Raw genomic sequence first — 14,520 nt, 5'->3', positions numbered from 1 at the left:
CTTACAACCCTGAGATCAAGAGCTGGGAGCTGTACAGACTGAGCCAGCCAGGTGTCCCCTACTTCCTTTTTTAAAAAGATTTTATTTATTTATTTTGACTGAGGGAGAAAGAGAGCACAGAAAGCAGGGGGAATGACAGGCAGAGGGAAAAGGGAAAGCAGGCTCCTGGCTGAGCAAGGAGCCAGATGTGGGACTTGACCCCAGGAGGATCATGACTTGAGCTGAAGGCAGACTCTTAACCAACTGAGCCACCCAGGCACCCCTATATGAACATAGTTTAAATCAGGGCTCAGCCAACTTTTTCTATAAATGGCCACATAGTAAGTCTTTGAGGCCATGTGGTCTCCTTTGTGCAGTTTTGTGGCACAAAAGCAGCCATAGACAACACATAAATGAACAAGTGTAGCTGTGTGCCAATCACACTTCGTTTATGGTCACTGAAATTTGAATCTCCTATAATTTTCACATGTCACAAAATACTCTTCTGATTTTTTTCAACAATTTAAAAATGTAAAAACTGGTGTGCTTGGGTGACTCAGTTGGTTGAGTGGCTGACTCTTGATTTCATCCTGGGTCATGGTCTCAGGGTACTGGGATGCCTGAGTGGGGCTCTGAGCTCTGTGCAGAGGTGGCTTGAGATGATCTTTCTTCCTCTCCCTCTGCCCCTCCCCCGCTGCCTGCTTGTCTGTGCTTGTGCTCAATCAGGAGTGCTCTCTCTTTCTCTATAAAGATAAATAAATCTTTTTAAAAACTTTATAAAAAATAAAAATGTAAAAACCATTCTTAACTTACATCTGTACAAAATAAAGCCATGGTTGTCTAACCTTCAGCTTGAAGAGTTAAATGGTTCTACAAATTTATTGCAAAAAATGTCAATCCCGGGGCGCCTGGGTGGCTCAGTAGGTTAAGCTTCTGCCTTCAGCTCAGGTCATGATCGCAGGGTCCTGGGATCGAGCCCCACATCGGGCTCTCTGCTCGGTGGGGAGCCTGCTTCCCCCTCTCTCTCTGCCTGCCTCTCTGCCTACTTGTGATCTCTCTCTCTCTACCAAATAAATAAATAAAGACAAATCTTTAAGAAAAATGTCAATCACTGGTTTCCACCCACTAAATTGTCCACTCCACCCACTAAATCATCCACTCCCTAGAATCAACCACTTTCAACCTTTATGGCTCTTTCTTTTGGTATTTACCTCCAATTATCTAAAGAAATAATTTTTTGTTTTGTTTTGTGTTTACTTTAAAGATTTTATTTATTTATTTGAGAGAGAGTGAGCACAAGAGTGGGGGGGGCAGAAGAAAAGGGGGAGGGACAAGCAAATTCCTTGAGTGGGGAGTCCGACACAGGGTCTGATCTCAGGACCCTAAGATCATGAACCAAGCCGAAGGCAAATTTCTTTTTTTTTAGATTTTATGTATTTATTTGACACACAGAGGGAGATCAAAGTAGGCAGAGATGCAGACAGGGAGAGAGGGGGAAGCAGTCTCCCCGCCAATCAGGGAGCCCCATGTGGGGCTCGATCCCAGGACCCCGAGACCATGACCTGAGCCACAGGCAGAGTCTTAACCCACTGAGCCATCCAGGTGCCCCAGAAGGCAGATGTTTAACTGACTCCGCCACTGAGGAGCCCCTAAATAAATCATTTATACCATTTTTTATTTTTATATTTTAAGAATTATTTATTTATTTCACTATAGAAGATGATAATGTGGGGCGCCTGGGTGGCTCAGTCGTTAAGGGTACTGGGACCAAGCCCCGCATCGGGGCTCCCTGCTCAGTGGGGAGCTTGCTTTTCCCTCTCCCACTCCCTCTGCTTGTATTCCCTTTCTTGCTGTGTCTCTATCAAAATAAATAAATAAAATCTTAAAAAAAAAAAGAAGACGATGATAATATATCTCTCTCCCACACACCCTCTCCAAATCCTTCCAGTATGGTGTATGGGTAATCTAAGTTAGATCATTGATGTTCACATTATCAAGTCCACGGAAACACTAGTTGTAATTGAGCCATCACTCTGATGACTTTTCTTTTCTCTCCCAATGTTTTGTTTACCTTAGACTTAATACTTGTCCCCTCCCACCACATTGCTTTTTCTCTACTACTTCTCATTGACTAGCAATTCCTCCAGCTCTCCATATCTTCTCTCTAGCTGGCCAAAGATGCCCAGCATTCCATGCATTTCATTTCCTTGGAGTGCTCTCTCCTGGAGCCCTTTCTAAAGAATTTTTTTTATTTTTTAAGATTTTATTTATTTATTTGACAGATAGAGATCACAAGTAGGCAGAGAGGCAGGCAGAGAAAGAGGAGGAAGCAGGCTCCCCGCCAAACAGAGAGCCCGATGTGGGGCTCGATCCCAGGACCCTGGGACCATGACCTGAGCTGAAGGCAGAGGCTTTAACCCACTGAGCCACCCAGGTGCCCCTCTCCTGGAGCCTTTTTTAAAAAAGATTTTACTTATTCATGAGACAGAGGTGGGGAGGAGGAGCAGAGGGAGCAGGACAAGCAGATTCCATGCTGAGTGTGGAGCTGGACACGGGGCCCGATACCAGGACCCCGAGATCATGACCTGAGCTGAAACCAAGAGTTAGATGCTCACCCAACTGAACCATCCAGGTACCCATTTCCTGGAGCCTTTTGACTTGCCGTCCAGCTGCCAGCCTGGGCACCCCTTCCATCATTCCATCATCCTGGAGATTCTACTTGCTTCCTTTTGACCTGTATTATAGATCACATCTCTACCTCATTCTTAGGTCCCTCTCTGGTTTTGGTGGTGCTCCTTCTCTAGTAGCTTCCAGAGAAAGAATGCAGGTGAAGTAAGGGATTTCAGTTCTTTCATGTCTTGAGTCTAATCTCACAATAGGCAGTTTAGGTGTGGAATTCTAGGTTAAAAATCATTCCCCCCCCGCAAATTCAGAGGCATTACTTGTTTTCTTGTTCCTCAGTGCTTTGCTGACAACTTTGAAGACAATGACTTCTGATTATTTGAATATGACCTATTTTTTTCTCTCTGACAGCTATTCTCTCAGCATATTGAAGATATTACTCAACTCTCTTCTGGATTTCATTGATGCCACTAAGAAGTCAGCTTTCAGTCTGAAGGTCATGGTTTTAAAGGTAATCAGTTTTTTAAATCTGGCTGTTTTTAAAGTTGTGTGTCTAGGTGTGGGTTTACTTCTGTTTTCCTGTTTGGGATTTATTTGGCTTCTTGAATTTGTGGAGTTGTGTCTTTCATCAGTCCTGGAAAGTTCTTTGTGATTATCTCTCTCTTTTTTTAAAAAGATTTTATTTATTTATCTGACAGACAGAGATGGCAAGTAGGCAGAGAAGCAGGCAGAGAGAAAGGGGGAAACAGGCTCCCCACTGAACAGAGATCCCAATATGGGGCTCTATCCCAGGACCCTAAGATCATGACCTGAGCTGAAGGCAGAGGCTTAACCTGCTGAGTCACCCAGGTGCCCAATTATCTCTTAAAATCTTGCCATTCTCTCATTTTGTTAGACTTTCTCATTCTATCTTCCATGTCTTCTGTTTTTCAAATTTTCTATTTCTTTGTCCCCTCTGTGTTACATTCTGGATACTTTCGTTTTTTAGATTTTATTTATTTATTTCAGAGAGAGAGCATGCAGGGGGACAGGCAGAGGGAGAGGGAGAGAGGGGACCTCAAACAGACTCCATGCTGAATGCAAAGCCTGACATAGGGCTTGATCTCTCAAACCTGAGATCATGACTGGACCCAAAAATCAAGAATTGGCTGCTTCACTGCCTGAGGCACCCAGGTGTCCCTGTTTTGCGTTTTTCTAATTCTCTCTTCAGCTATTTCTAATGCACTATACAACCATCTGTTGACCGTTAAAAACTTTTATTTTTAAAATTTAGTTTATTTATTTATTTATTTGAGATATATATAGAGAGAGCACACAAGCAGGGATAGCGGGGGAGGGAGAAGCAGGCTTCCAGCTGAGCAGGGAGCCTGATGTGGGGCTCAATCTTAAGACCCTGGGAACAAGACCTGAGTGGAAGGCAGACACTTAACCCACTGAGCCACCCAGGTGTCCCAACTATTTAAAAACTTTAAAAAATGTGAGATTTGGCATATGTATATAAAGGCACAGAAAACACCAACATACATTTTAGGAAATAATGATAAGATGAACTTGCTTGTATCTACTACTCGGGTCAAGCACCTTGGCCTCCACATGTCTCTTCCAATCAATTCCCCTTCTCCCAGTTTAGTGGGAGTCACTATACTGAGGTTTATGCTATCCATGTTCACACTTTTCTTTATAGTTTTATTGTCTACTGTCCCTAAACAACATCATTTTGTTTTGCCTGCTTTTGAACTTTGTATGAATGAAACCATAGAGAGTAAGGATTTTTCCGTGTTTAGCTTTTTTGTTCAACATTATGCTTGTTCATTCATGTTTTCAAGGCTGTAGTTCATTTTCATTGTTGTATAGTAGTATATTGTTGAGCATTTTACAGTTCACTTTCACATTTCACTATTGATGGGCAGATGGGTTGTTTCTAGTCATTGGTTATTGGAGACATTAGTGTACCTGTTTCTCAAGGCTATACCTATTAATGCAATTTCTGGGCCATTTGGTATGCATGTCTTCAATGTTACAATTTACTAGTGCTTTTCCAAAGTACTTGTACCAATTACTCTCCCACCTGGAGTGATTTAGAGGTCCTGTTGTTCCATATCCTTGCCAACATTTATTATTATTGGTCTAAATTTTGCCAGTCTACTAGATGCATAATGGTATGACCATTTTTTTAATCAAGGTGTGATTTGCATACAATAAAATAGACAGAACCAAGCTATGTATTATCATATAATCACCCCTGATTTACCACCAGGAAATCCTTTGCAGATTGAAAATGTTTGTGAAGGCTTTTACAGTTAAAAAGTAGAAACAGGGGCACCTGGGTGGTTCAGTGGGTTAATCCTCTGCCTTTGGCTCAGGTCACGATCTCAGGGTTCTGGGTTCGAGTTCCGCATTGGGCTCTCTGCTCAGCAGGGAGCCTGCTTCCCCCACCCCCACCTGCCTTTCTGCCTACTTGTGATCTCTCTCTCTGTCAAATAAATAAATAAAATCTTTAAAAAAAAAAGTAGAAACAGAACAGAGGCTTCAACCTGTTTTTTTTTAAATATAAAACAATACCACTTCCTGTTATTTTTTTTAAATAGTTCTTTTTTGGGGGCGCCTGGGTGGCTCAGTCGGTTGGGTGTCTGCCTCCAGCTCAGGCCACAATATCAGGGTGTTGGGATTGAGCTCCATGTCAGACTCCCTGTTCAGTTGGGGAGAGCTTCTCCCTCTTCTCCCTCTGCTCCTCCTCTCACTGGCTTTCTTTCTCTCAAATAAATAAATAAATAAAAATCTTTACAAAGATAGTTATTTTTTAGTAAATGTTTACAAGCATTGGGGGAAAAATAAAAGATTTTACTTTAAAGTAATCTCTACCCTCAATGTGGGGCTTGGACTCCCAAGCCCAAGATCAGGAGTTACGCGTTCCACGGACTGAGCCAGCCAGTCGCCCCTTCACCTGTTCTAACTTCACCTACATTTCCTGGCTCATCACCATTCATTCTTCCCTGGTCCATTGTGTTCCAGCTATGCTGCTATAAGCATTTTTATTTTAGAGATGAGATAACTGACCCTCCGAGTGGTTTATTAACTTGTCTATGCAAGAGACTCATTCATAGGCATCACAATAGACATTTTCACACTTGACCACCTGCTCTATATGAGCAAGGAACGTGTCTGGCTTCTGTACCACGTTGTGGGTGCTCGGGAAACACGTGTTGAATGAATGACTGAATGAAGAAATGAACCTGTCAGGATGCAAATCTCCTTAACTACCACTTCTATCTGCCTGGTAGTAGCAATATAAGAAACCGTCTGGGTTGATGGGAGCAAGCTTATTCCATACTTTACAAGAGTAGTTCTTTACAAAATGAGATTTATAAAACAATGCAGTTGGTATTTCTTGGAAGAGAAGAAGTCCAAGAACAGATAGGACAAATGTGGAGGGAAGATTCTAGCCAAGGAAGATTCTGGGGGTTCTAGTGAGGTACACTCATAGAGCAAAAAGTCAGGGGCTGGGTCAGTTGGAGGAGTATGCGACTCTTGATCTGAGGGTTGTGACATCTAAGAAAAAAAAAGTCAGGTGCCGAAAAGAAGGGGAGAGGGGCCTGGAAGTTGAACTTGACCTCCTCATCTGTGCTGGGCCCATCTTGAATGCACACATCTTGCATATGTGAGTATCTGTGCTTACGCCTAAGTATTTTTAGCATGAGGCAATTCCATGTCCTGTCCTACTATTTGTAGCTCAAAGAAGTACCTGTTAATGATTTCTTGTTTCCCAATGCAGGCGGAAGACAGCAAGAGCTCAAGTGCCACCGTTCCCTCCAACATCCCCTCCAACATTGCCTCCAACATTCCCTCGTGCAGGTCCCTGTCATCCGCCGAGGATGGCCCCAGCGGCCATTGCAGTCTCCCAGCTAGGGAGCTGGCCCGGAACTTACAGGACAGTGTTAGGCATCGCATCCTCTACCTCTCCGAGCAGCTGAGAGTGGAGAAGGCCAGCCGGGATGAGAACACCATGGGCTACCTCAAGCTGGTGTCCAAAGCCGACCGGCACCAGGCCCCCCACATCCGGCAGGCCTTCGAGAGGGTGAACCAGCGCGCCTCTGCCACCATTGCTCAGATCGAGCGAAGGCTCCGCCATTGCTACCAGCAGCTGCAGGAGCTGCAGGAAGGCGGCAGGCCCAGGGGCTTCGCGCTGAAGGCAAAGAGCAGCCTGGACGAGTGCAAACAGCCCAGCGAGAAGACCCGGCTTTCTGAGCCTCCCAAGCCGAGCAGGGCAGACGGCCTGTCCACCAAGCTGTCTGTCGTCGTCAGACACGTGCCCCTGGAGAGTCACTTCCCGGCCTCGAGGCCAGGGGAGCCCTCCGAGACAAAGTGTGTGGCCCAGCGGCGCAACTTGCTGTTGCAGAAGATGAAGAAAGACCTGAAGGCAGCCAGGGAGCTCCACGTCAGCCTCCAGGTGTCCTTTCAGAGCCTGAAGGAGAAGCATGGGACGGACCTGCAGGCGTCTCTAGTGTCCCTTCGGGAAGAGAAATGCAGGTGAGCGGGAGATCCTCCCCTCTGCTGCCCCGGCTCTGGGGACAGCGCCCCCCCCCAGGACTGTGTGCAGGAGAGTGAAGGGCAGTGAGGATGTGAACTTGGAGGGTCACAGGAGGGGAAGGGGGGCAAAGCCAGTGAGTGTTTCTCTGGGCAGCGGGGCGTCCCCAGAGTGGGGAGGGCTCATCCCGGCTCATCCCAGCCCTCTGTTGCACTCGGGCCTGCTGCCGGCGCGGTTCCAGCTCAGGGTCCCACTCGGTGGTCCCAGAAGCTGGGGGCTCTGACCCGTTGCGGTGGTGGGGAGCCCAGCAGATGCTCGCTGCCCTTCAGGGAGCGGTCCGGCGCCTGCTAGAATAGATCGTGGGAAGCAGGTGCCCCACTAGCCTTCACCTGTGCTCGTAGCTGAGTTGGGGCCAAAGGTCCCATATAGGATATTTGGTCTGAAGGTCTGAAAATGTTTGTCTTCTGGGGAATGCTTTCTCCCCACTGTGTGGTGGGTCAACTTCATTTTCATCTAAGACCAGACTAGGTCTCACAAATAGGGAGAAAAAGGCATACTCGGTCTCTCAAAGGACCCATCCCATGCCTACCTGGACCTCTCGGAGGGTCCTGCCGGCCTTCAGTGGTGCCACAGTCTCCCCCTGACGCCCACAGTCTGTGGCATTGGCTGCTTGCGCTCGCTCTAACCCTCCCAACAGCCTGGCCATGGAGGGAGGGATTCACTTACAAACCAAGATTCTCAGTAAAGTAAGAACTTTGCGGTCCCTTAGTACTTTTGTGTGTGGGGGGGGGCGCGGAAAGAAACTTGGGAATCAGTCCTCTAATGTTTTCTCAGGTAAACGTTACCTGCATTAACACTGCTTGACAAATCTAGAAAGGACAATTATAAAATATGATGGGGGTGGTGCGCTTGGGTGGGCGGCACCATTGGTTAAGCGTCTGACTCTTGGTTTCTGGTCATGTCATGATCTTGGGGTCGTGGGATGGAACCCCGTGACGGGCTCGGTGATCAGCAACGAGCCGGCTTGAGAGTCTCTCTCCCTCTCCCTCTGCTCTTCCTGCTCATGCTCTCTCTCTCTCTCTCTAATAATAAATAAATCTTCAAACAAGTATTACGGGGCAACCCACTGTCAAGTAAGATAATGAATCAGAATTACAGATCTCTTTTGGATGTGATTTTTGTAGGACATGGCAACCAAATCTTAAATGTTGGGACTCTTAATGCCCCTTTGCCAAAATACCATTCATTTCCAAGGTCGAATTTATACAAAGCAAGACTAGAGCTCAGTGGCAGTTACACAAATCCCTGTAAGTTTCCATTCTGCCTTGGCCAACAGGACCGTTTTGCTCTTGGAAGCTCTTAGCCCCTTAGCAAATCAGAATCCAGCAGCAGTGAGGGGCAGCAGGGCCACCTACCACTCCCGGATTCCCCATGAATTCTACAAGCTTGCACTTCTGGAACAGGTGCCCCCACTGCCACTGGACTGTGACAGGAGTGTGAAGTAGCTTGTTGGCTACAGCAATCAGCCTACCTTGATTAATATACACGAGAAGCAATGAAGCAGGTCTGTGTGACTCAGATTTACCAGGAGACAAGGAGAGAATGGGTGGGAGACGACTTCACATAATAGCAGTGACAGCAGGGACCAAGTGGCCCTGTCCCCTGTACCATTCAGTCACCCACTTTACTGATAGGGAAATGGAATTTCGGAGAGACACAAGCCTGAGCGCATGTCAGCATGTCCCCGCCACATGGCTTCCTGATCTAGTTGAAGGGGGCGCAGGAATTCAATGCCATTTTTAAAACATACATCTCCTTCAAATCTTTTTTTAAAAGATTTTATTTATTTATTTGACACACAGAGAGAGATCACAAGTAGGCAGAGCAGCAGGCAGAGAGAGGGGGGGAAGCAGGCTCCCCGCTGAGCAGAGAGCCTGATGTGGGGCTCCATTCCAGGACCCTGAGATCACGACCCAAGCCGAAGGCGGAGGCTTAACCCACTGAGCCACCCAAGCGCCCCATCCTTCAAATCTCTTAAAAAAAACTTCTATGTGAGCTAGATGCGGACATGCCGTATGTGTTGAAGTCACTGAAGTGTCACCTTGTAGACATACTGGTGTGGGCACCACCCAGACTCCTGTAATTGTCATGTCTCCTCTGGTGCGTCACAAGCTGAGATTTCAAGCTGAAAAGTCCTATGACACTTCTCACAGCTGAATTTGCTTTCAAGAGGGCTTGCTCTTTTATTTCTGTTTTTTTTTTAAGATTTTATTAATTTATTTGACAGAAAGAGACCACAAGTAGGCGGAGAGGCAGGCAGAGAGAGAAGAGAAAGCAGGCTCCCCACTGAGCAGAGAGCCCGATGTGGGGCTCGATCCCAGGATCCTGGGATCATGACCTGAGCTGAAGACAGAGGCTTTAAACCACTGAGCCACCCAGGCGCCCTTTGCTTTTTTATATCTGAATTGAGAGGACGTTCACAAAACAAACTCCTCCATCTTTAAATGGACAATTCTGTGGCATTTCGTACATTCACAATACTGTGCAAGCACCACCTCTATTGGTTCCAGAACATTGTCATCACTCCGGAGAGAGACCCCATTGGTCCCCATTCACTTTGCCCCAACCCCCAGTCACCACCAATGTGCTTTCTGTCTTTCTGCACTTGGCTTTTCTGGGTATTTCGTGTAAGTGGAATCATACACTGTATAACCCTTTGTGTCTGTTTTCTTGCACCAGTGTAAGAGTTTTGATATTCATCGGAGTTGCATGGAGGAGTAGTTCCCTCTTTCTTGCTTAGCTCTGTTCCCTTGTACAGATGCACCACAGTTAGTTGACACATTCACTTGCTGCTGGTTGGAGCTTTTTTAAAAACAAATATTTTATTTATTTATTTGAGAGAGACAGAGAAAGCATGAGAGGGGAGCAAGTCAGGGGGAGAAGCCGACCCCCGGCTGAGCTGGGAGCCCGATGCGGGACTTGATCCTGGGAGGCCGGGATCAGGACCCGAGCCGAAGGTGGTCACCGAGTTGACTGAGCCCCCCAGGCTGGGGCTGTGATGAATAAAGCCTCCACGAACGTTCTTGCATCAGCTTCTGGTGGCTGCCGGGCTCCTTAGCTTGTGGCCACATCACTCTGATCTTCACATCTCTGTTCTGTCTTCCTCTGGGCCTCTGCTCTGTGTGTAGAAGCTCCCTCTGCTTCCCTCCTGTAAGCATGCGTGTGACTACACGTTTGCTCCGGAGGACCAACTCTGTCCCTGCCACATCACCCCCACCCTGCCCATAAGGCTTGATCCATCCTACATCAGTTTCTCCATTTCAGACTTCTTCAGGTTGCAAGCCACTAGCTTCAAGCTCAGTGCACTGAAGACCAGTCTTCGGGAATGATCGAGAACGATACTCTTCTTCAACAGCGATAAGCTTTAGGACACTCCGTGTCGGCGAGGGCAGGTTTCACAGTTTGGGAAGATTGGAGGGCATTTTGGTTGGCTGGTTGTCATTTTGTCTTTGTAAGAGTGTTTCCTCTCTCTTTAAAAAAAAAGACTTATTTATTTATTTTAGAGAGAGAGAGCACGTGGAGGGGAGGGGCAGGGGGAGAGGGAGAGAAACTGCAGCCGACTCTGCTGAGCACGGAGCCCGATGCGGGGCCTTGTGCGGCTTGATCTGATGACTCTATCATGAGCTGAGCCAAAGACAAGAACTGGATGCTTAACTGACTGTGCCACCCAAGCACCCCTGGAAGGGCATTTTCTAGAGTGGTCCATTTGCCTCTGCAGCTGTACAAGTGGGAGAGTGAGAGGTCCTTGACTAATGGAGGGACGGAGAGGAGTGGCAGCAGTGCCGCAGCCAAGGAGGCTGGGGGCCGGAGCCAAGTCACTAGAGTACCGTTATGACTCAACATTTTCTCATTCAATAATCTATTCCAGAACGCATTGAAGAATATATTTGTCAGTTTGTATAAATATGTTAATGAAGAATCTATTCATTGACTTCATAACTGTGAAGAGTATATTCATGAACATGTACTTGAACGTTCTTGTGTCTGAACCCTTCACATAAATGGAGAGACGGGCATGCAGAATGTCCTTTCAAGGGGGCACCGTACTGCCTGCCCATTGTCTCTTCTCCATAAGGAGTAGGGCAGAGCCCGATATTCCCTGAAACACGGTCATGAACCAGCTCTTGACAAACCGGCTTTCAGCAAGTGATTGTTCAGCTCATTACCTGCCTGGGCGATGACTCCATGTGGATGTCAGTCAAGTGCTTGAAGCAGGACGAAACTGACCTCCTTGCCTCATATTTCCTGTCTGTGCGACAGCACCCCTGGTTATGCCCTGTGTGTGCCGGAGCCCTGAGATCTGACTGGGCACTGCGCCCCAGCCCTTCTGTGCCCCCAGGGCTCTCCGGCACCTGTCTGCACCTCCCACTCCACACGCATGGGACAGCCTTCCTGTCTTTGGCTCTTCCCTCAAGGACGACACTAAAAGCCACATGGCCTCTGACCTCCAGCTCATCCTTTCTGGTGCCCAAATGAAGAACCTCAAAGTGTTTTTTAAACTATGAAAAATTCCAAACCCGGGGAAAATGTAGAGGATAACATGATCGAGACCGTGTACCCACCTGCGGGCCTCGTAAATCTTCGCATTTACCATATGTGCTTCACATGTGATTTTATTAAGAAGTAAAACTTTACAAAGTTCGCTTGAAGCTGTCACAGCATCCCTTCCCAACCCCGCTCCCCTTCCACCCACCTCGCTATCCTCAATGGGCCCATATCTTTCCCACACATGTATTGGTGCTTTACAACTTACATACATGGCTGGTTGAATACATACTGGTTAGTGACGTTTTGTTCATGGGTTTTTTTTAAAGATTTTATTTATTTATTTGACAGAGAGAGAGAGAGATCACAGGTAGGCAGAGAGGCAAGCAGAGAGAGAGGAGGAAGCAGGCTCCGTGCTGAGCAGAAAGCTCGATGTGGGGCTCGATCCCAGGACCCTGGGATCATGACCTGAGCCGAAGGCAGAGGCTTTAACCCACTGAGCCACCCAGATGCCCCTTGTTCATGGTTTTTAAGAGGTTTACTGAGGTATAAGTTACATGCAATAAAATGCAGCATTTTAAGTGTATGTTTCAATGATCATTAGTAAATTTACTAAGTTATGCAACAATTCTTTGTTTTAAGACCTTATTTATTTATTTGTCAGACAGTGTGTGCACAAGCAGGGGGACCAGCAGGCAGAGGGAGAGGGAGAAGCAGGATCCCTGCTGAGCAAGGGGTCCGATGAGGGGAGCCAATGTGGGACTTGAATCCAGGACCCTGGGATCATGACCTGAGCCAAGGGCAGACACTTAATCGACTGAGCCACCAGGTGTCCCTGTTTTTGTTTTAATAACAGCTTTATTGAAATATAATTCCCATCCCATAAAATTCTCCCATTTACAATCAGTGGTTTTTAGTATATTCACAGAGCTGCGCAACCATCAGTACTCTCTCATTCCAGAACATTCTCATCACTCCAAAAAGAAACTCCATGTTATGAGCAGTCACTTCCCACCCTCTCCCCCCGCCCCCAAATGCCTCTGTTTCTGTCTCTATGGATTTGCCTATTCTGGACATTTCTTTTTTTTTTTTTTTAGATTTTTCTATTTATCTCTTTAGAGAGAGAGAGAGCATGAGCAGGGATGGGGCAGAGGGAGAGGGAGAAGCAGACTCCCCGCGGAGCAGGGAACCCGATTCGGGTCTCCATCTCAGGACGTCGGGATCATGGCCAGAACAAAGGCGGATGCTTAACTGACTGAGTCCCCCAGGTGCCCCTGGACATTTCATGTCAATGGAATCATACAGTATGTGGTCTTTTGTGACTGCTCCATCCCTGTAAGCTGCAGACTTTTCTGGGATAAGTACTGCTTACCAAACACTGGTGCCGGGAGCTTACAGAGAGTTTAGTGGCAGGCGTGGACAGTTTAGAGTCGTCATTCTGCAACTTCTAGTCTGAGGCTGGTTTTGGAGAGCTGTTGCGGAATGCTAGCCGTCTGCGAAACAGACCTGCGTGTCCGTGTGTGCGGCCGCTGTGCATTCGCGGCGTTCTGAGGCCAGCCTGGAGGAGGACAGAAGGGGAAGGAGCCGTCGGCACCGGCTGCAGCCTTGACTCAGGGCCGCTCACCAGCAGCGCAGCCCGTGGGCCGGGCGCGGGACGATCACTTTCTCTTTTGCTCCCGAGACAAGCGCTGCTGGAGGGACAGGCGGACGCGCGCCTGCAGGGCCGCCTGGATGAGATCTGCCGCCTCAGGCAGAGCCTGGCGAGCGCGGAGGAGAAGGTGGCCTATCTGTCCTACGAGAGAGCCAAGGAGATATGGGTGAGAACCTCGGGGGGGCTTTTAAGGAAGTGGCCGCTGAGAAGGACGTCGGGGTGAGAGACGCAGAGGGCGATGCCCCTGCGAACCGGGGAGAGACGGACCAGTGGCAACTCGCACGTGTGTCCGCGCCGCAGCAGCGCGTCTCTGTGCTCACGCCGCGCCCCGCACCCCGGCCCTGACGCAGCCGAGCTGGCCTGCGGCTTTGGGCGCTGCTGTTCTCATACTTGGGGGTGCTTCGGGGCCACGTGGGGGCGTGTGGTGAGTCATGGCAGCTTCTTCTGGTGCGGGGAGCTCCCTCTGGGTGGCCCTGCTTTTGAGCCCGAGTTAGCAAGCGCGGGGCAGGGCTCCCCTCGCCTGTCACGGTTGGGCTCCCCGTCTTCCTCGCCCTCAGCCGGACTCCAGTCCTTGGAGAGCTCCGGCACAGCCAGCCGCTCAGTCTTCGGCCACACCTGGTGTTACCGGCCGGGACAGGGCCCTCGGCATGGGAGAGCTCTAGGCTCTTGACTTCCCTCCTAAGTCTTCGGCTCGCCCATGTTTGCGGGGCTCCCCTGAGGAACTCGGGGGAGTGACCGCACTTCACGGGGTGGGGGTGCCGTTCTTGTCACCTGCAGGAGGTCATGGAGACTTTCAAGAACCGCATATCTAAGCTCGAAACGCTACAACGAGCCACACAAGTGGAGATGATGGAGAACTTCAGGACCCGTCCCCAGAAGTTTGTGTCCCGTTGCGCGAGCCTGCTCCTCACACTGGCCGCTGTCTTCCTGGTCTTCGTCTCCACTGTGTGTGCCTGTCCCCTGCCACTGGTGACCTCCCGCCTGCGCACGTGCACCACACTCGTGCTCGTCGGTCTTGGGGCCCTGGCCTGGCAGAAGTGGCACGTCCTCCCTGCCTCAGACTGGCAGGCCTGGGTCCCCTCCAGATGGAGACTGTCTTCCAAGGACTCCAAGCCTCTATCAGATGGGACTTAAAGCCTGGGTTTGCTAGCTCGTACCGCCTTCTGGGTGTCAAGGGCGTCCAGCCAGCCCAGCCCAG

At 48.7% G+C, this 14,520-nt stretch overlaps 1 protein-coding gene across 1 annotated transcript in view; it reads left to right on the top strand.

Moving 5' to 3' along the window:
- TEX28 (testis expressed 28) overlaps positions 1-14,520 on the top strand; it is a 25,053-nt gene extending 10,533 nt beyond the window's left edge. Inside the window, exons 2-5 of the mRNA XM_032846361.1 lie at positions 3,013-3,112; positions 6,374-7,128; positions 13,353-13,488; positions 14,100-14,520. Of these exons, the coding sequence (XP_032702252.1) occupies positions 3,101-3,112; positions 6,374-7,128; positions 13,353-13,488; positions 14,100-14,456 (1,260 nt within the window). The 5' untranslated portion in view covers positions 3,013-3,100 and the 3' untranslated portion in view covers positions 14,457-14,520. The remainder of the gene's footprint in view (positions 1-3,012; positions 3,113-6,373; positions 7,129-13,352; positions 13,489-14,099) is intronic.

Source organism: Lontra canadensis, unplaced genomic scaffold, assembly GCF_010015895.1.
Source record: "Lontra canadensis isolate GAN:19392208 unplaced genomic scaffold, GSC_riverotter_1.0 scaffold174, whole genome shotgun sequence".
Classification (NCBI taxonomy): domain Eukaryota; kingdom Metazoa; phylum Chordata; class Mammalia; order Carnivora; family Mustelidae; genus Lontra; species Lontra canadensis.
Note: the sequence above shows the minus strand (reverse complement) of the source record. Positions and strands in the feature narration are given on the sequence as shown.